Source organism: Somniosus microcephalus, unplaced genomic scaffold (genome assembly GCF_052327205.1).
Source record: "Somniosus microcephalus isolate GS21.2 unplaced genomic scaffold, FLI_Smic_1.0 unresolved_chr4, whole genome shotgun sequence".
Taxonomy (NCBI): Eukaryota; Metazoa; Chordata; class Chondrichthyes; order Squaliformes; family Somniosidae; genus Somniosus; species Somniosus microcephalus.
In genome coordinates this window covers 23,815,312-23,837,347 of record NW_028225182.1, presented here as the reverse complement: position 1 = coordinate 23,837,347, position 22,036 = coordinate 23,815,312, and the positions used below count along the sequence as shown (strand labels likewise).

General features: G+C 48.8%; 1 protein-coding gene across 1 annotated transcript; it reads right to left on the bottom strand.

Moving 5' to 3' along the window:
* Positions 1 to 9,588: 9,588 nt before the first annotated feature.
* On the bottom strand, positions 9,589 to 16,131 carry LOC147090044 (lysophosphatidic acid receptor 6-like). The gene is made up of 2 exons (XM_085977219.1): positions 15,837 to 16,131; positions 9,589 to 12,240 (listed from the first exon to the last, which is right to left on the bottom strand). The coding sequence occupies exon 2, from the start codon at positions 12,226 to 12,228 to the stop codon at positions 11,098 to 11,100; it is 1,131 nt and encodes a 376-aa protein (XP_085833345.1). The 5' UTR covers positions 12,229 to 12,240; positions 15,837 to 16,131; the 3' UTR covers positions 9,589 to 11,097.
* Between the last annotated feature and the right edge of the window lie 5,905 nt (positions 16,132 to 22,036).

Here is a 22,036-nt window from a genome sequence, read left to right as displayed (position 1 = left end):
CACTACCGTACAGTGCAATGGGCAGGATTATGCTGTCAAATATTTTGAGCCAGATTTTGTTTGGGATTTGGATGTTGTAGAAGTTTCTTTTTATTGCATATAGGGCTCTTCGGGCTTTTTCTTTTAGTGCATTCACTGCTATGCTGAAGCTCCCTGATGCTGTAATAGTTAGACCAAGGTAGGTGTAGCTCATAGTGTGTCCTATAGTGGTATCACTGAGGGTAAACTGGTATTTGTTTTCCCGACATCTGGGCCTTTTTTGAAAAATCATGATGTTGGTTTTCTTTAGATTTACTGTTAGAGCCCAATTTTGGCAGTATTTGTCGAGTAGGTCTAGTTGTTGCTGTAATCCCTGTTCTGTGGGAGACAGCAGAACCAGGTCGTCCGCATAGAACAGGGATTTCACTTCTCCATCCAGGAGACGGAGACCTGGTGACCAGAAACAGCCCAGTCCTGAGATCTCAGTGACCAGAAACTGATTAGCCCTGAGATCTCAGTGACCAGAAACAGCCCAGTCCTGAGACCTCAGTAAAGAGAAACAGCCCAGTCCTGAGATCTCAGTGACCAGAAACAGCCTAGTACTGAGATCTCAGTGACCTGAAACTGACCAGTCCTAAGATCTCAGCGAGCAGAAACAGACCAGTCCTGAGATCTAAGTGACCAGAAACTGACCAGCCCTGAGATCTCAGTGACAAGAAACTGACCAGTCCTGGGATCTCAGTGACGAGAAACAGCCCAGTACTGAGATCTCAGTGACCAGAAACAGCCCAGTCCTGAGATCCCAGTGACCAGAAACTGACCAGCCCTGAGATCTCAGTGACAAGAAACTGACCAGTCCTGGGATCTCAGTGATGAGAAACAGCCCAGTACTGAGATCTCAGTGACCAGAAACAGCCCAGTCCTGAGATCTCAGTGACCAGAAACAGCCCAGTCCTGAGATCTCAGTGACAAGAAACTGACCAGTCCCAAGATCAGAGTGACCAGAAACTGACCAGTCCTGAGCTCTCAGTGACGAGAAACAGCTGAGCCCGGAGATCTCAGTGACCAGAAATTTACCAGTCCTGAGATCTCAGTGACCAGAAACAGCCAAGTCTTGGGATCCCAGTGACCAGAAACAGCCCAGTCCTGAGATCTCAGTGACCAGAAACAGCCCAGTCCTGACAGCTAAGTGACCAGAAACAGACCAGTCCTGAGATCTCAGCGAGCAGAAACAGACCAGTCCTGAGATCTCAGCGAGCAGAAACAGACCAGTCCTGAGATCTCAGCGAGCAGAATCTGACCAGTCCTGGGATCTCAGTGACCAGAAACAGCCCAGTCCTGAGATCTCAGTGACCAGAAACTGATTAGCCCTGAGATCTCAGTGACCAGAAACAGCCCAGTCCTGAGACCTCAGTAAAGAGAAACAGCCCAGTCCTGAGATCTCAGTGACCAGAAACAGCCTAGTACTGAGATCTCAGTGACCTGAAACTGACCAGTCCTAAGATCTCAGCGAGCAGAAACAGACCAGTCCTGAGATCTAAGTGACCAGAAAGAGCCCAGTACTGAGATCTCAGCGAGCAGAAACAGACCAGTCCTGAGATCTCAATGACCAGAAACTGACCAGTCCTGTGATCTTAGTGACCAGAAACTGACCAGCCCCGAGATCTCAGCAACCAGAAACTGACCAGTCCTGCGATCTCAGCAAGCAGAAACTGACCAGTCATGAGATCTCAGCGAGCAGAAACAGACCAGTCCTGAGATCTCAGCGAGCAGAAACTGACCAGTCCTCAGATCTCAGTGACCAGAAACAGCCCAGTCCTGTGATCTCAGTGACCTGAAACAGCCCAGTACTGACATCTCAGTGACCAGAAACAGCCTAGTACTGAGATCTCAGTGACCTGAAACTGACCAGTCCTAAGATCTCAGCGAGCAGAAACAGACCAGTCCTGAGATCTAAGTGACCAGAAACTGACCAGCCCTGAGAGCTCAGTGACAAGAAACTGACCAGTCCTGGGATCTCAGTGACCAGAAAGAGCCCAGTACTGAGATCTCAGCGAGCAGAAACAGACCAGTCCTGAGATCTCAATGACCAGAAACTGACCAGTCCTGTGATCTTAGTGACCAGAAACTGACCAGCCCCGAGATCTCAGCAACCAGAAACTGACCAGTCCTGCGATCTCAGCAAGCAGAAACTGACCAGTCATGAGATCTCAGCGAGCAGAAACAGACCAGTCCTGAGATCTCAGCGAGCAGAAACTGACCAGTCCTCAGATCTCAGTGACCAGAAACAGCCCAGTCCTGTGATCTCAGTGACCTGAAACAGCCCAGTACTGACATCTCAGTGACCAGAAACTGACCAGTCCTGGGATCTCTGTGACCAGAAACAGCCCAGTACCGAGATCTCAGTGGCCAGAAACAGCCCAGTCCTGAGATCTCAGTGACCAGAAACAGCCCAGTCCTGGGATCTCAGCGAGCAGAAATAGTCCAGTCCTGAGATCTCAGCGAGCAGAAACAGACCAGTCCTGAGATCTCAATGACCAGAAACTGTCCAGTCCTGAGAGCTAAGTGACCAGAAACAGACCAGATCTGAGATCTCAATGACCAGAAACAGCCCAGTCTTGGGATCTCAGTGACCAGAAAAAGCCCAGTCCTGAGATCTCAGTGAGCAAAAACTGACCAGTCCTGGGATCTCAGTGACCAGAAATAGCCCAGTCCTGTGATCTCATTGACCAGAAACAGCCCAATCCTGATATCTCAGTGACCAGAAACAGGCCAGTCCTGGGATCTCAGCGAGCAGAAAGAGACCAGTCCTGAGATCTCAGCAAGCAGAAATAGCCCAGTCATGTGATCTCAGTGACCAGAAACTGCCCAGTCCTGAGATGTCAGTGACCAGAAACTGACCAGTCCTGAGATCAGAATGACCAGAAACTGACCAGTCCTAAGATCTCAGCGAGCAAAAACAGACCAGTCCTGAGATCTCAGTGACCAGAAACTGACCAGCATTGAGATATCAATGACCAGAAACAGCCCAATCCAGAGAGCTAAGTGACCCAAAACAGGCCAGATCTGAGATCTCAATGACCAGAAACTGACCAGTCCTGGGATCTCAGCGAGCAGAAATAGCCCAGTCCTGAGATCTCAGTGACCAGCAACTGTCCAGTCCTGGGATCTCAGTGACCAGAAACAGCCCAGTACTGAGATCTCAGTGAGCAGAAACAGCCCAATCCTCATATCTCAGTGACCAGAAACTGACCAGTCCTGAGATCTCAGCGAGCAAAAACTGACCAGTCCTGGGATCTGTGACCAGAAATAGCCCAGTCCTGTGATCTCAGTGACCAGAAACAGCCCAATCCTCATATCTCAGTGACCAGAAACTGACCAGCCCTGAGATCTCAGTGACCAGAAATAGCCCAGTCCTGTGATCTCAGTGACCAGAAACAGCCCAATCCTCATATCTCAGTGACCAGAAACAGACCAGTCCTGGGATCTCAGCGAGCAGAAAGAGACCAGTCCTGAGATCTCAGCGAGCAGAAACTGACCAGTCCTGTGATCTCAGTGACCAGAAACAGCCCAGTCCTGAGATCTCAGTGACCAGAAACGGCCCAGTCCTGTGATCTCATTGACCAGAAACAGCCCAATCCTGATATCTCAGTGACCAGAAACAGGCCAGTCCTGGGATCTCAGCGAGCAGAAAGAGACCAGTCCTGAGATCTCAGCAAGCAGAAATAGCCCAGTCATGTGATCTCAGTGACCAGAAACTGCCCAGTCCTGAGATGTCAGTCACCAGAAACTGACCAGTCCTGAGGTCAGAATGACCAGAAACTGACCAGTCCTAAGATCTCAGCGAGCAGAAACAGACCAGTCCTGAGATCTCAGTGATCAGAAACTGACCAGCACTGAGATATCAATGACCAGAAACAGCCCAATCCAGAGAGTTAAGTGACCCGAAACAGGCCAGATCTGAGATCTCAATGACCAGAAACTGACCAGTCCTGGGATCTCAGCGAGCAGAAATAGCCCAGTCCTGAGATCTCAGTGACCAGCAACTGTCCAGTCCTGGGATCTCAGTGACCAGAAACAGCCCAGTACTGAGATCTCAGTGAGCAGAAACAGACCAGTCCTGAGATCTCAATGACCAGAAACTGACCAGTCCTGAGATCTCAGCGAGCAGAAACAGACCAGTCCTGAGATCTCAGCGAGCAGAAACAGACCAGTCCTGAGATCTCAGCGAGCAGAATCTGACCAGTCCTGGGATCTCAGTGACCAGAAACAGCCCAGTCCTGAGATCTCAGTGACCAGAAACTGATTAGCCCTGAGATCTCAGTGACCAGAAACAGCCCAGTCCTGAGACCTCAGTAAAGTGAAACAGCCCAGTCCTGAGATCTCAGTGACCAGAAACAGCCTAGTACTGTGATCTCAGTGACCTGAAACTGACCAGTCCTAAGATCTCAGCGAGCAGAAACAGACCAGTCCTGAGATCTAAGTGACCAGAAACTGACCAGCCCTGAGAGCTCAGTGACAAGAAACTGACCAGTCCTGGGATCTCAGTGACCAGAAAGAGCCCAGTACTGAGATCTCAGCGAGCAGAAACAGACCAGTCCTGAGATCTCAATGACCAGAAACTGACCAGTCCTGTGATCTTAGTGACCAGAAACTGACCAGCCCCGAGATCTCAGCAACCAGAAACTGACCAGTCCTGCGATCTCAGCAAGCAGAAACTGACCAGTCATGAGATCTCAGCGAGCAGAAACAGACCAGTCCTGAGATCTCAGCGAGCAGAAACTGACCAGTCCTCAGATCTCAGTGACCAGAAACAGCCCAGTCCTGTGATCTCAGTGACCTGAAACAGCCCAGTACTGACATCTCAGTGACCAGAAACAGCCTAGTACTGAGATCTCAGTGACCTGAAACTGACCAGTCCTAAGATCTCAGCGAGCAGAAACAGACCAGTCCTGAGATCTAAGTGACCAGAAACTGACCAGCCCTGAGAGCTCAGTGACAAGAAACTGACCAGTCCTGGGATCTCAGTGACCAGAAAGAGCCCAGTACTGAGATCTCAGCGAGCAGAAACAGACCAGTCCTGAGATCTCAATGACCAGAAACTGACCAGTCCTGTGATCTTAGTGACCAGAAACTGACCAGCCCCGAGATCTCAGCAACCAGAAACTGACCAGTCCTGCGATCTCAGCAAGCAGAAACTGACCAGTCATGAGATCTCAGTGAGCAGAAACAGACCAGTCCTGAGATCTCAGCGAGCAGAAACTGACCAGTCCTCAGATCTCAGTGACCAGAAACAGCCCAGTCCTGTGATCTCACTGACCTGAAACAGCCCAGTACTGACATCTCAGTGACCAGAAACTGACCAGTCCTGGGATCTCTGTGACCAGAAACAGCCCAGTACCGAGATCTCAGTGGCCAGAAACAGCCCAGTCCTGAGATCTCAGTGACCAGAAACAGCCCAGTCCTGGGATCTCAGCGAGCAGAAATAGTCCAGTCCTGAGATCTCAGCGAGCAGAAACAGACCAGTCCTGAGATCTCAATGACCAGAAACTGTCCAGTCCTGAGAGCTAAGTGACCAGAAACAGACCAGATCTGAGATCTCAATGACCAGAAACAGCCCAGTCTTGGGATCTCAGTGACCAGAAAAAGCCCAGTCCTGAGATCTCAGTGAGCAAAAACTGACCAGTCCTGGGATCTCAGTGACCAGAAATAGCCCAGTCCTGTGATCTCATTGACCAGAAACAGCCCAATCCTGATATCTCAGTGACCAGAAACAGGCCAGTCCTGGGATCTCAGCGAGCAGAAAGAGACCAGTCCTGAGATCTCAGCAAGCAGAAATAGCCCAGTCATGTGATCTCAGTGACCAGAAACTGCCCAGTCCTGAGATGTCAGTGACCAGAAACTGACCAGTCCTGAGATCAGAATGACCAGAAACTGACCAGTCCTAAGATCTCAGCGAGCAAAAACAGACCAGTCCTGAGATCTCAGTGACCAGAAACTGACCAGCATTGAGATATCAATGACCAGAAACAGCCCAATCCAGAGAGCTAAGTGACCCAAAACAGGCCAGATCTGAGATCTCAATGACCAGAAACTGACCAGTCCTGGGATCTCAGCGAGCAGAAATAGCCCAGTCCTGAGATCTCAGTGACCAGCAACTGTCCAGTCCTGGGATCTCAGTGACCAGAAACAGCCCAGTACTGAGATCTCAGTGAGCAGAAACAGCCCAATCCTCATATCTCAGTGACCAGAAACTGACCAGTCCTGAGATCTCAGCGAGCAAAAACTGACCAGTCCTGGGATCTGTGACCAGAAATAGCCCAGTCCTGTGATCTCAGTGACCAGAAACAGCCCAATCCTCATATCTCAGTGACCAGAAACTGACCAGCCCTGAGATCTCAGTGACCAGAAATAGCCCAGTCCTGTGATCTCAGTGACCAGAAACAGCCCAATCCTCATATCTCAGTGACCAGAAACAGACCAGTCCTGGGATCTCAGCGAGCAGAAAGAGACCAGTCCTGAGATCTCAGCGAGCAGAAACTGACCAGTCCTGTGATCTCAGTGACCAGAAACAGCCCAGTCCTGAGATCTCAGTGACCAGAAACGGCCCAGTCCTGTGATCTCATTGACCAGAAACAGCCCAATCCTGATATCTCAGTGACCAGAAACAGGCCAGTCCTGGGATCTCAGCGAGCAGAAAGAGACCAGTCCTGAGATCTCAGCAAGCAGAAATAGCCCAGTCATGTGATCTCAGTGACCAGAAACTGCCCAGTCCTGAGATGTCAGTCACCAGAAACTGACCAGTCCTGAGGTCAGAATGACCAGAAACTGACCAGTCCTAAGATCTCAGCGAGCAAAAACAGACCAGTCCTGAGATCTCAGTGATCAGAAACTGACCAGCACTGAGATATCAATGACCAGCAACAGCCCAATCCAGAGAGTTAAGTGACCCGAAACAGACCAGATCTGAGATCTCAATGACCAGAAACTGACCAGTCCTGGGATCTCAGCGAGCAGAAATAGCCCAGTCCTGAGATCTCAGTGACCAGCAACTGTCCAGTCCTGGGATCTCAGTGACCAGAAACAGCCCAGTACTGAGATCTCAGTGAGCAGAAACAGACCAGTCCTGAGATCTCAATGACCAGAAACTGACCAGTCCTGAGATCTCAGTGACCAGAAACTGACCAGTCCTGGGATCTCAGTGACTAGAAAAAGCCCAGTACTGAGATCTCAGTGACCAGAAACTGACCAGTCCTGAGATTTCAGTGACCAGAAACTGACCAGTCCTGGGATCTCAGTGACTAGAAACAGCCCAGTACTGAGATCTCAGTGACCAGAAACTGACCAGTCCTGGGATCTCTGTGACCAGAAACAGCCCAGTACCGAGATCTCAGTGACCAGAAACGGCCCAGTCCTGAGATCTCAGTGACCAGATCCAGCCCAGTCCTGAGAGCTAAGTGACCAGAAACAGACCAGTCCTGAGATCTCAATGACCAGAAACTGACCAGTCCTGGGATCTCAGCGAGCAGAAATAGCCCAGTCCTGAGATGTCAGTGACCAGAAACTGACCAGCACTGAGATATCGATGACCAGAAACAGCCCAATCCTGAGAGCTAACTGACCCGAAACAGACCAGATCTGAGATCTCAATGACCAGAAACTGACAAGTCCTGGGATCTCAGCGAGCAGAAATAGCCCAGTCCTGAGATCTCAGCGAGCAGAAACAGACCAGTCCTGAGATCTCAATGACCAGAAACTGACCAGTTCTGAGATCTCAGTGACCAGAAACTAACCAGTCCTGAGATCTCAGTGAACAGAAACTAACCAGTCCTGAGATCTCAGTGACCAGAAACTGACCAGTCCTGAGATCTCAGCGAGCAAAAACTGACCAGTCCTGAGATCTCAGTGACCAGAAACTGACCAGTCCTGAGATCTCAGCGAGCAAAAACTGACCAGTCCTGGGATCTGTGACCAGAAATAGCCCAGTCCTGTGATCTCAGTGACCAGAAACAGCCCAATCCTCATATCTCAGTGACCAGAAACTGACCAGCCCTGAGATCTCAGTGACCAGAAATAGCCCAGTCCTGTGATCTCAGTGACCAGAAACAGCCCAATCCCCATATCTCAGTGACCAGAAACAGACCCGTCCTGGGATCTCAGCGAGCAGAAAGAGACCAGTCCTGAGATCTCAGTGAGCAGAAACTGACCAGTCCTGTGATCTCAGTGACCAGAAACAGCCCAGTCCTGAGATCTCAGTGACCAGAAACTGACCAGTCCTGAGATCTCAGTGACCAGAAACAGCCCAGTCCTGAGATCTCAGTGAGCAGAAACTGACCAGTCCTGTGATCTCAGTGACCAGATACAGCCCAGTCCTGAGACCTCAGTAACAAGAAGCAGCCCAGTCCTGAGATCTCAGTGACCAGAAACTGACCAATCCTGGTATCCAGTGACCAGAAACAGCCCAGTACTGAGATCTCAGTGACCAGAAACTGACAGTCCTGGGATCTCAGTGACCAGAAACAGCCCAGTATTGAGATCTCAGTGACCTGAAACTGACCAGTCCTGGGATCTCAGCAAGCAGAAACTGAGCAGTCCTGGGATCTCAGCGAGCAGAAACTGACCAGTCCTGAGATCTCAGTGAGCAAAAACTGACCAGTCCTGGGATCTCAGTGACCAGAAATAGCCCAGTCCTGTGATCTCAGTGACCAGAAATAGCCCAGTCCTGAGATCCCAGTGACCAGAAACTGCCCAGCCTTGGCATCTCAGTGACCAGAAACAGCCCAGTCCTGAGATCTCAGTGACCAGAAACAGACCAGTCCTGAGATCTCAATGACCAGAAGCTGACCAGCCCAGAGATCTCAGTGACCAGAAACAGCCCAGTCCTGAGATCTCAGCGAGAAGAAACAGACCAGTCCTGAGAGCTCAATGACCAGAAACTGACCAGTCCTGTGATCTCTGTGACCAGAAACTGACCAGTCCTGAGATCCCAGTGACCAGAAATTGACCAGTCATGAGATCTCAGTGACCAGAAACAGTCCAGTCCTGAGATCCCAGTGACCAGAAACTGCCCAGCCCTGAGATCTCAGTGACCAGAAACAGCCCAGTCTTGGGATCTCAGTGACCAGAAACTGCCCAGCCCTGAGATCTCAGTGACCAGAAACAGCCCAGTCCTGAGATCCCAGTGACCAGAAACTGACCAGTCCTGAGATCTCAGTGACCAGAAACAGCCCAGTCCTGAGATCTCAGTGACCAGAAACTGAGCAGTCCTGAGATCTCAGTGACCAGAAACAGCCCAGTCTTGGGATCTCAGTGACCAGAAACCGACCAGTCCTGAGATCTCAGTGACAGAAACTGACCAGTCCTGAGATCTCAGTGACCAGAAACAGACCAGTCCTGAGATCTCAGTGACCAGAAATTGACAAGTCCTGAGGTCTCAGCGGCCAGAAACAGTCCAGTCCTGAGATCTCAGTGATGTAAGGGGTGGCATGTGGGTTGTTTGTTAGCTTCACCTCTGACTCCTTTGATCGGTTCGAATCGCTCCCACTCCCTTGTTGTTCTAGACTTTGGACTTATTTGGGGGTTGTAATAAACTTGCAACAGACACCTGGGTTAGTCAAAAGAATTCAGATCTTTATTTTGAGACAGGAAAATATACAATACAATAAAACTTATACTCTAAAAGGGTGGGGAACACACGGAATAAGCGAGGGAGAATTACAATGTACAAAATCCCTTACCCTCCTAACCCCACTACACTAGCTAGGCTGGAATCCAGTGGACCAGGAAATGCTCACCAAAACGACTTTGACAGTTGTAGAGGTTCACGATTTTGGGGTTCTCCTTAGTTGTGGCGGTTGGGGCCTGCCGTACCTCGGACATGGTAGAAGACTGCACCTGCGTTGGGTCTTCAGTTTGGGTTTGTCCGCAGATGCAGTTAGTCGCGCTGTTGGATGTATCAGGTGAGTATCCGATTTTCTTTGGTTAGGGCTAGTGTTAGGGTCTTTTGTGTCCAAATCTTACCCAGGGGTAAGTTAGACTAGCCTGTAGAGTGGAAACAAGTCTTTGGTTCGTGAGTTTTTCAGCGGTTGGGTTCTTGTTGGTCGCGATGGCCCAATATTACCTGGTTGGTGGCAATATTGGTGGTTGTTGGTTTCTGTAGGCCTTTGGTTGCCACGATCTCTGTTTCTTCTTTCTTCCTTCAAGTCACCGATGATGATCTCTCTCTTGAGCTGTTTGGCTGATCTTGAACTTCTGTCTTCTGAGCTGACCTTCTGACGAGCTGGCTGCCTGACTATCGAACTGAAAAGGCAGGCCTCAATTATACTAATTTGGGACCTGGCTTATCTGACCGCCAAATCTCGGGTTTCTTTGTTAAATTTGGCGGGCTCGTTATTTTTAATGTGTTTTACAACTTTAACGAGCTTTGGGGATTGCCCATCCAAACTTAACGAGTTTAGGGGATGGCTCATCTAAACTTAATCGGCCTTTAACTGGTTTGGGGATTGCCTTGAAACCAGTTTAAAAATGCAAAACGTTTGTCAATCTCTTTTAATTGGTTTTGGACTGTGGTTTGTTTGCTGTATCCTGTCGGGCTAATGTTCCTTCCTTTGTGTTGCTGGGGACATGTCCTGTTTATTCCAGTACCTGGCTCTGCAAATTCTCAGCGGGAAACAGGTTTCATTGTCCTTATGTAAAACTAGGGTGTCCCAGGACATTCCTAGACAGTCCAATATCCAAACTCAGGGGCCTACCCCACCTCCCCTTTGTCCCAGCCTTTTGCAAGCCCGAACATGTCCTTTTAAACCAGCCAAATCTTCCTGGGATTTTTATTTTAAATTCCTTTGGCCCAATAGCTCCTTAAAACAGTCCAAAATCTCTTCCTTAATTTAACTCTTTTGAAATTCTTCTGTTTGGCCCAACCACATTTTTATCCCTTTTTACAGATTGCTTCTGTAATGTTCCAAAATCATTTAAAAATAATGCTTTCCTTCTGTTTTGGGGATGTGCAGAAATTTTCAAACCTTAGTGACCAGAAACTGACCAGTCCTGAGATCTCACCAACCAGAAACTGACCAGTCCTGAGATCTCAGCGACCAGAAACTGACCAGTCCTGAGACCTCAGCGACCAGACGCTCCAAGGGCTGGCAGCCGAGTCCTTCTCTCCGATGTGTTTTTGCTTTGAAAGGTGACATTAAACCCAGCCTTCTCCAGACAGCACAGCCTTTTCCACTTGAAGGAGTCGCCTGCGAAGGAGTAGATCAGGGGATCCAGGCAGCTGTTGAGACTGGTCAGTGCCATGGTGACCCGTCGGGCGGAGTAGGTGAACTGGATGAGCCGGCAGCTGGACAGCACTTTGATGCGCCTGAGGGTGTGGACGAGCTGGACGAGGTGATAAGGGACAAAGCAAATGAGGAAGACTCCCAGCACCAGGAGCACCGTGCGGAGGGCTTTCCTCTTCACCGAGTGCACCGCGCGTTTGCCGGCGGTGGGTTCCAGCAGCTTCCTGGCAATGAGCGGGTAGCAGATCATGATAACTACCAACGGAATGAAGAAACCAATGAGCGCGGCCACGATGCTGATCCCGGAAATGCGCCGGCTCCAGGAGCTCGAGGAGAAGTTCTCCAGACAGGCCGTCTTTCCATTGGGGAACTTGTTGGTCAGAGGTCCTCTGACAGTCAAGTAGAGGAGGTTGGCGGCCAGAACGAGCCAGATGAGGCAGCAGGCCAAGACGCGGTAGCGGGGCCTGCGGAGCTGCAGTGATTTGATGGGATGGACCACGGCGATGTACCGATCCACGCAGATGCAGGTGAGGAACAAAGTGCTGCCGTACATGTTAGCAAAGAAGAGGGAGCCGGTGATTTTACACATCAGCTCCCCGAAGATCCAATCATTCTCCAAGGCGTGATAGACCACTTTGAACGGAAGGGTTGCGGCAAAGATGAGGTCTATCATGGCCAAGTTAATCATGAAGACGTCGGTGGGCGAGAAGGCACCCTTCTTCCTGAAGAGGTACCACAGGGCACAGCAGTTGGACAGCATACCAACGACAAACACAGCACTGTAGACCACGGGGAACATGAGGTACTGGAAGTTGGCACTGACATCGCAGTCACGGGTATTGTTAGTGTCTGTGAGGTTTGTGGAATCGATATTCACTTTAACCCATGGGTATGAACTCCCTCCCGAGGACCAGGACGTCTCTGTAACGGTGAAGCCAGCTTCGGGTGTCAATGCTGTTGGGTCGACCATGTTTCATAGAATCTGTAATTGTAACAAAACATTGCGCCGTGGGTTAGACTTCTGAGGGTTTAATTTGCTAACGCATTTTCTCCGGCCACTTGATTATTGTGTCACTGTTACGCTTATGTTTCATGGGGGAAAGATTCAGTATCACCCCATTTGGGGCGCCATAATCGGCCGTGCGCAAAGTATAGCGCCTGGCACTAATTATCACCTCCGACAGCAAACTTGGCTTTTATCGCCCCTGGAGATGATTGGAGCGCTAAATCAGGCGCTTCACACATCGCAAAAGCCGAGGAGCGAGGCGCTACCTCAGAGCGCTGGCAAAGCAAGGAAGGGCAAATCAAAATAAACCTGCAAAGTGCTGCTCAGTACCCAAAACTCCTTCACACAGCGTTGAATCTCTCCAGAAGTCTCTCTCTCTCTCTCTCTCTGACTGCGTGGTGCAAAAATGTCACCGACAAAAAAAGGCAGGCAGCGGTCGCCTTTAAATAGCGCTCCCCCAATCCCTTTCTGACAGCATAACGCTCCCCTCAACCTGTCGTTGCTAGCGGCAGACGGTAAGGCAGGGGGCGCCACTCAATATCCGGTCTGGGGCGCTAATGGGGCGTTGCGCACTCGACTGACGTCACAATCTGCCGGCGCAGGAGATCGTGGCGGAAGTGTTTAGGGCCGCCGCAAAATGTCTAGTTAATTTTGCGAGCGGTGCAAACATCGCCGTGCCTGGGCGCTAGTTGCTTTGCGCCCCAATTGGCGCCCTCTTAAGGTGCTAACGGGAGGCGCAAACAGCTGAATTTTTCCCCCATGCTGTTTTTTTAAGTTATTTGTTTTATGAGAACTGTTCCCCGTCTACAGTTGAAAACAGTCCCCTTTAAACACTACCACGGTAAACAAGAATCCTCAGGATGGTAACATCAAAAATGCTGGAAGTGCCCCGCAGATCTGTCGGGAAAGGGGAGAACGCATCGGTTTGAGGCCTGTACCTGTTGTGTATGTAATATGTGTGCTACTTTGAACCTATGGACAGGACTGCACTACTTGTTGGGCGTAGTGATACGCAGTACCACTCCTGGCCATAGGGGTATAAATAGTACTGTGGGTACTGATCCCCCTCAGTTCCCGCCTGTGGGCATGAAGTAAAGACCTATGTATAGTCCCTACCTCCAACCAGTAAAGTCCTGTTTGAGTTATACGTTTAAGTCTTTGTGTTAATTGTTCAATACAATACACATACTTAACAGTACCCTCTGGCAACCGACTGCTACAGAACATTTTGGATCTTGTGCAGAGAGCTTGGTGATGGAGCTGGGTGAATCACAATGGGAGTGGACCGCAAGCAGAGTGGAAGGAATTTGGTGTTAGTAGGAACTCGGTGGAGAGGATGAAGCCGGTTTCTCACGTCCAACTCCAAATGAAGAGTGGAGCCAGCGAACCCGAGAACTCTAGGTTAAGTATCTCGATATAAAATGTTTAGATTGTTTCTGTTTAGTACCACAATGGTTCTTGTTCAAGTTCAGTAAATCATTTTTGTCTTATTTTCTCTCTATTAGGGCAGTGGGTTAGACCGAGAGGTTTAGTTTGCAGTCCAACAAATAGAGGAATGGCAGGGCACCTCAGTCCCGTGGAATGCACATCTTGTGCCTTGTGGGAAATCCAGGTTGCTTCTGGTGTCCTGGACAACCACATGTTCAGGAAGTGTTGACAGCTGGAGGAGCTCGAGCTCCGGGTTTCGGAGCTTGAGCAGTGGCTGTCATCACTGCGGTGCACCCGCGAGGCTGAGAGCTCCACGGGTAGCAGGTTGCAGGAGTTGCTCACCCCGCAGCATAAGAGAGTGCAGGGAGAGATGGAATGGGTGACTGTCAGAGCGCCCTGTGGGCACTGCGCCTCTGGCGATGGGGTCATCCATCGCCGTGCGCAGCGCCCCGCTCGGAAACTTCGGCTGCACCCCCTGAAGTACTGTTCCACATACCGCCGTGATATTCAATGGTAGCGCCCCAGGAAGGAGAGCGAGCGCTCCCAGTAGCGCCCACCTCCTGTTCGGGGCGTTACCACTGAATTTACGGCGCAGGCAGTACGAAGCGGGCGCCACCGAATTTTTTCCCCGCAGGTGATTAACTACCAGCGTTCATTCTCTTACAGTTGCTGACTGACTTGTTGGGGAATGTTGCTGTTTCAGTTCGACTGGGTTCAGCTATAGGTCGAGGTGGCCCCAGTCGTACGTGTGGTTTATCAGGTCTTTCACGGCTGATTCCTGTAATGGAAGGATGGTCAGTGCAGGGAAATCTGCTCCTCAGTCCCAAAACAGTCAGTCAGTCAGCACTTCCGCTTTACAAATGTTGTAAAATCACCAATTGCGCAATAAATGAACCACAAGAGGGAAAGTCCCCCGGAACAGTGAGGCTGAGAGAACCGAATTACATCATTGAGAAACTAAGGGCTGAAGCCGGGCTCATCCAGACGTGCAGCTGCACAGATTTTGCTGGGGGGGGTGGTTCCCAGTTGCTTAGACTTGTTCGCGCACGTTTCGGTTTTTTGGGCCCAACAGATTTGCTGGAAATGCGAGCTGATAACGGCGGGGCAAAGGCAACAGGGCTTCTGGGATCTTGTTGAACAACGGGACAAAAAGTGCCCTCAACCAATGGCAATACCGTCCTCAGGACGTCCCAAAGCACTTTACATAGAAACATAGAAGATAGGAGCAGGAGTAGGCCATTCGGCCCCTCGAGCCTGCTCCGCCATTCAATGCGATCATGGCTGATCATCCAAACTCAGTACCCTGTCCCTGCCTTCTCCCCATATCCCTTGATCCCTTTAGCCTTAAGAAATATATCCAACTCCTTCTTGAATATATTTAATGAATTGGCCTCCACTGCCTTCTGTGGTAGAGAATTCCACAGGTTCACCACTCTCTGGGTGAAGAAATTCCTCCTCATCTCTGTCCTAAATGGCTTACCCATTATCCTTAGACTGTGACCCCTGGTTCTGAACTCCCCGGCCATCAGGAACATCCTTCCTGCATCTAGTCTGTCTAGTCCTGTTAGAATTTTATAAGTTTCAATGAGATCCCCTCTCATTCTTCTAAACTCCAGCGAGTATAAGCCCAATCGACCCAATCTCTCCTCATACGTCATTCCTGCCATCCCAGGTATTAGTCTGGTGAATCTTTGCTGCACTCCCTCCATGGCAAGAACATCCTTCCTCAGATAAGGCGACCAAAACTGCACACAATACTCAAGATATGGTCTCACCAAGGCCCTGTACAACTGCAGCAAGACATCCTTGTTCCTGTACTCGAACCCTCTCGCTATGAAGGCCAACATACCATTTGCCTTCTTAACCGCATGCTGCACCTGTATGCTTACCTTCAGCGACTGGTGCACAAGGACACCCAGGTCTCGTTGCACTTCCCCTTCTCCCAATCTATTGCAGTTCAGATAATAATCTGCCTTCCTTTACAGCCAATGAAGTACTTTTGAAGTTTCGTCACTGTTGCAATGTAGGAACCGCAGCCACTATTTTGTGCACAGCAAACTCCCACAAACAGCAATGAGTTAATTACCAGGTCATTTATTTTTAGTGATGTTCGACATCTGCCAAACAGAAACAGTTTTACTCACCGGGAATCCTGAGGCTTCAGTCGTGTCTTTTGATGCCGCTGAATTGCTGAGATTGTCTGTGGACCCTCTGAAGTCAGCTCTCTCTGTCTGTCTGTATCTCTCCCGTCTCTCTCTATCTTTGTCTTTCTCTGTCTCTCTTTGACTCTCTATCTGTCTCTCTCCTTCTCTTTCTCTTTCTTTGTCTCCCTCTGTGACTCTCTCTTGATCTTTCTCTCTCCCTCTCTTGTCTTTCTCTGCCTCTGACTCTGTCTCTCTGTCACTCACTATCTCCCTTTCTCTCTCTGTCTCTCCCTTATAGGCGTTGCTGTCATTGAGCTTCCTGTTGAGTAATCTTCCCAATATATTTTAATCATTCACGGGATGTGGGCGTCACTGGCAAGGCCGGCATTTATTGCCCATCCTTAGTTGCCCTTGAGAAGGTGGTGGTGAGCCGCCATCTTGAACCGCTGCAGTCCGTGTGGTGAAGGTGCTCCCACAGCGCTGTTAGGGAGGGAGTTCCAGGAGTTTGACCCAGCGACGATGAAAGAACGGCCGATATGTTTCCAAGTCAGGATGGTGTGCGACTGTCGAAGAAGCCTTGCTGAGTTACATAAAAAACTTAAGAAATAGGAGCAGGAGTCGGCCATTTGGCCCCTCGAGCCTGCTCCGCCATTCAATAAGATCATAACTGATCTGATCTTGGCCTCAACTCCACTTCCCTGCCCGCTCCCCATAACCCTTCACTCCCTTATCGTTCAAAAATCTGTCAATCTCCGCTTTAAATACATTCAATGACTCCGCCTCCACTGCTCTCCGGGGTAGAGAAATCCAAAGGTTCACCACCCCTCTGAGAGAAGACATTTCTCCTCATCTCCGTTTTAAATGGGCGATCCACTATTCTGGAACTATGCCCCCTCGTTCTAGATCCCCCACGAGGGGAATCATCCTCTCAGCATCTACCCAGTCAAGCCCCCTCAGAATCTTACGCGTTTCAATAAGATCCCCTCTCATTCTTAAAAACTCCAATGAGTAAAGGCCCAACCTGCTCAAACTCTCTCTCTGTCTCTCTCTCTCTCTCTCTGTGAATGTCTCTCTCTCTCTGTCTCTGTCTCTCTGTGAATGTCTCCCTCAATCTCTCTCTGTCCCTGTATCTCTGTGATTCTCTCTCTCTGTCTCTCTGTGATACTCTGTCTCTCTCTCTGTTCTCTGTGAATGCCTCACTCTCTGTCTCACTATGTATGTCTCTCTCTCGCTGTTCTATGTGAATGAATCTCTCTCTGTCTCACTATGCATGTCTCTCTCTCAAATCAAATTTCAAATTCAAATTCAAATGCTTTATTGGCATGAAAGTTTACAGAGAACCATATTGCCAAAGCTTACATTGCAAAAAGGTACAGTTTTCCAACATTCTGTAGGTGTCAATCGATTTGACATTTGTTGGGTACATACAATATTACTTTTAAACAATATTAATTTTAAACAGTCTTTGTACTTCATTTGGTACGTTCAATATTAATTTTAAACAGTCTCAATTTTAAACAGTCCTCAGGTTGTGACATGTTTCTGGGGGGATTGACAGTGGATAGACAATGGCAAGCATTCAAAGATAGAATGGAAGAATTCCAGAACATGTTTATACCGGTTTGGCATAAAAATAAACCTAAAAAGGTGACTCAACCGTGGATAACGAGGGAAATTAGGGACAGCATAAAATCAAAAAAAAGGGCATATCAACTGGCAAAAAAAAGCACCAGACCGGAAGATTGGGGGCAGTACAGGATACAGCAAAAGAGGACAAAGGGATTAATCAGGAAGGGGAAAATAGAATACGAAAGTAAACTTGCAGCAAACATAAAGACAGACTGCAAAAGCTTTTATCGGTATATCAGGAGGAAAAGACTGGTAAAATCCCAAGTCGGTCCCTTGCAGTCCGATTCGGGAGAATATATAATGGAGAATAAGGAAATGGCAGACCAATTAAACTCATACTTTGGTTCTGTATTCACAAAGGAGGACACAAATAACCTCCCAGGAATATCGGCAAACATAGGGACTAATGAGAGGGAGGAGCTGACAGAAATTAGTATCTCTAGGGATATGGTGTTGGGTAAGTTGAGGGGACTGAAGGCCGACAAATCCCCGGGGCCTGATAAACTACATCCTAGGGTACTTAAGGAGGTGGCCCTGGAGATAGCAGATGCTCTAAGGATCATCTTCCGGAACTCCATTGACTCGGGAACAGTACCCGTGGATTGGAGGGTAGCTAATGTTACCCCAATATTTAAAAAGGGGGGTAGAGAGAAAGCAGGGAATTATAGACCAGTAAGCCTTACATCGGTTGTGGGCAAAATGCTAGAGTCCATTATTAAGGATAAAATAGCGGAGCACTTGACAAATGGGGAAAGGATCGGACAGAGTCAACATGGATTTACAAAGGGTAAATCGTGTTTGACTAATCTGCTGGAATTTTTTGAGGAAGTAACTGGTAAAATAGATGGGGGAGAGCCAGTGGATGTGGTGTACCTTGACTTCCAGAAAGCCTTCGATAAGGTTCCACACAAAAGCTTATCATGCAAAATTAAGGCTCATGGGATTGGGGGCAAAGTATTAACGTGGATAGAGAACTGGCTGGCGGATAGAAAACAGAGAGTTGGAATAAACGGCTCGTTTTCGGAGTGGCAGGCAGTGACCAGCGGGGTGCCGCAAGGATCTGTCCTGGGACCCCAGCTGTTCACAATATATATAAATGATCTGGATCAGGGAATTGGATGCAATATTTCCAAATTCGCTGACGACACTAAACTAGGAGGAGGGGTGGGCTCTGATGAGGATGTCAGGAGGCTACAGTGCGATTTGGACAGGTTGGGGGAATGGGCGGATACGTGGCAGATGCACTATAATGTGGATAAATGCGAGGTTATCCACTTTGGGGTAAAAACAGGAGGGTGGATTATTATCTAAATGGCAATAGATTGGGAGATGGGGAAGTGCAGAGGGACCTGGGTGTTCTTGTGCACCAGTCACTGAAGGAGAGCATGCAGGTGCAACAGGCGATTAAGAAGGCAAATGGTATGTTGGCCTTCATATCAAGGGGGTTCGAGTATAGGAATAGGGATACCTTACTACAGCTGTACAAGGTGCTGGTGAGACCGCATCTGGAGTATTGTGTACAGTTTTGGTCGCCCCATCTGCGGAAGGATGTTCTTGCCATGGAAAGAGTGCAGCGGCGATTCACCAGGCTGATACCTGGAATGGCGGGAATGACCTACGAGGAGAGATTGAATAGTTTGGGCTTGTACGCACTGGAGTTTAGAAGATTGAGAGGGGATCTCATCGAAACATATAAAATTATGGCAGGCCTGGACAGGCTGAATTCAGAGAGAATGTTTCCAATGGCAGGGGAGCACAGAACCAGGGGCCACAGTCTAAAAATAGCGGGCAAATCATTTAAAACAGAGATGAGGAAGAATTTCTTCACTCAAAGAGTGGTGAGCCTGTGGAATTCCCTGCCACAGAGGGCTGTGAAGGCTAATTCAATAAATATTTTCAAGAGAGAATTGGATATATTTCTGAAGGCTAAGGGGATTAAGGGTTACGGAGAAAAGGCGGGGACGGGGTACTGAACTGGTAAGATCAGCTATGATCTCAGACGAAGATCAGCCATGATCTCATTGAATGGCGGAGCAGGCTCGAAGGGCCGAATGGCCTACTCCTGTTCCTATCTCTATGTTTCTATGTTTCTATGTTGTTACATATTTGGCCCCAAGGTATGGTCTGTCTCCTTCTCCAGGACTAATCTCAATATTGACAGGTCATCCAATTCCTTGAAATCTGGGGTTGTTTGGCTTAGCTTGTTGAATAATATGTTTCTTAATGTGTTGAATTTTTCGCATTTTAGGAGGAAATGCATTTCTGTTTCAACCTCGCCTCTCTCTCTCTCTCTCTCTCTGTCTCTATCTGTATGTTTCTCGGTCTCTATGTGATTGTCTCTCTCTCTCTGTTCTCTGTGAATGTTTCTTTTTCTGTCTCTCTTTATGTCTCTCTCTGTCTGTCTCTGGAATGTCTCTCTCTCGCTGTTCCCTGTGATTGTCTCTCTCTCTGTCTCTCTGTGATTGTCTCTCTCTCTCTGTCTCTCTGTGAATGTCTCTCTCTCTGTCTCTGTGAATGTCTCTCTCTCTGTCTCTCTGTGAATGTCTCTCTCTCTGTCTCTCTATGAATGTCTCCCTCTCTCTGTCAGTCTGTGTATGTCTGTCTCTCTCTCTCTCATTGTTTGTCTCCCTCTCTGTCTCTCTGTGAATGTCTCTATCTCTCTGTCTCTATCTGTATGTCTCTCTGTCTCGGTCTCTCTGAGATTCTCTCTTTCTCTCTCTCTCTGTTCCCTGGTAATGTCGCCCTCTCTAGAGAGTCTCTCTGTGTATTTCGCCATCTCTGTATCTCTGTGTATGTCTCTGTCTGTTGCTCAGTGTATGTCTCTCTCTCTCCTTGCATGTCTCTCTCTGTGTCTCTCTGTGAATATCTATTTCTCTTTGTTCTCTGCGAATGTTTCTCTCACTGTGTCTCTGTGAATTTCTCTGTCTGTCTCTCTGAATGCCTCTCACTGTTCATCTGTGAATATATCACTATCTCTGTAAATTACTCTCTCTCTCTCTCTCTGCGCGAATGTCTCTCTCTCTCTCTCTGCGCGAATGTCTCTCTCTGCGCGAATGTCTCTCTCTCTCTCCCTCTGCGAGAATGTCTCTCGCTCTCTGCGAGAATGTCTCTCGCTCTCTGCGAATGTCTCTCTCTCTCTCTCTGAATGTCTCTCTCTCTCTCTGTGAATGTCTCTCTCTCTCTGTGAATGTCTCTCTCTCTCTCTGTGAATGTCTCTCTCTCTCTGCGAATGTCTCTCTCTCTCTGTGAATGTCTCTCTCTCTCTCTGTGAATGTCTCTCTCTCTCTCTCTGCGCGAATGTCTCTCTCTCTGCGCGAATGTCTCTCTCTCTCTCCCTCTGCGAGAATGTCTCTCTCTCTCTGCGAGAATGTCTCTCGCTCTCTGCGAATGTCTCTCTCTCTCTGCGAATGTCTCTCTCTCTCTCTGTGAATGTCTCTCTCTCTCTGCGAATGTCTCTCTCTCTCTGCGAATGTCTCTCTCTCTCTGTGAATGTCTCTCAATTCAATTCAATTCAATTCAATTCAAATGCTTTATTGGCATGAAAGTTTACAGAGAACCATATTGCCAAAGCTTACATTGCAAAAAGGTACAGTTTTCCAACATTCTGTACATAGATACATAGATACATAGAAGATAGGAGCAGGAGTAGGCCATTCGGCCCTTCGTGCCTGCTCCGCCATTCGATGAGATCATGGCTGATCCTTTAATTCAGTATCCCGTCCCCGCCTTCTCTCCGTAACCCTTAACCCCTTTTGCCCGTAGAAATATATCTAATTCCCTCTTAAATATATTTAATGAGCTGGCGTACACTGCCCTCTGTGGCAATGAGTTCCACAGGTTCACCACTCTCTGAGTGAAGAAATTCCCCCTCATCTCTGTCCTAAATGGTTTAGCCCTTATCCTTAAATTATGTCCTCTAGTTCTGTTCTCACCCGCCAAGGGAAACATTCCTTCTGCATCCAGTCTGTCTAGACCTGTCAGAATTTTATACACTTCTATGAGGTCCCCTCTCAATCTTCTAAACTCCAGTGTGTACATCCCTAAACTACATAGTCTCTCCTCATAGGTCATTCCCGCCATTCCTGGTATCAGCCTGGTGAATCGCCGCTGCACCCCCTCCATGGCAAGAACATCCTTCCTCAGATGAGGCGACCAAAACTGTACACAGTACTCGAGGTGTGGTCTCACCAGTGCCCTGTACAGCTGCAGCAAGGTATCCCTGTTCCTGTATTCTAACCCTTTTGCTATGAAGGCCAGCATACCGTTTGCCTTCTTGACCGCCTGTTGCACCTGCATGCTCGCCTTCAGTGACTGGTGTACAAGAACACCCAGGTCTCTCTGTACTTCCCCCTCTCCCAATCTATTGCCATTTAAATAATAATTTGCCCTCCCGTTCCTGCACCCAAGGTGGATAACTTCGCACTTGTCCACATTATAGTGCATCTGCCATTTATCCGCCCAATCGCCCAGTCTGTCCAAATCGCTCTGGAGCTTCCTGGTCTCTTCCTCTGAGCCCACCCCCCCTCCTAGTTTAGTGTCGTCTGCAAATTTGGAAATGCTGCATCCGACTC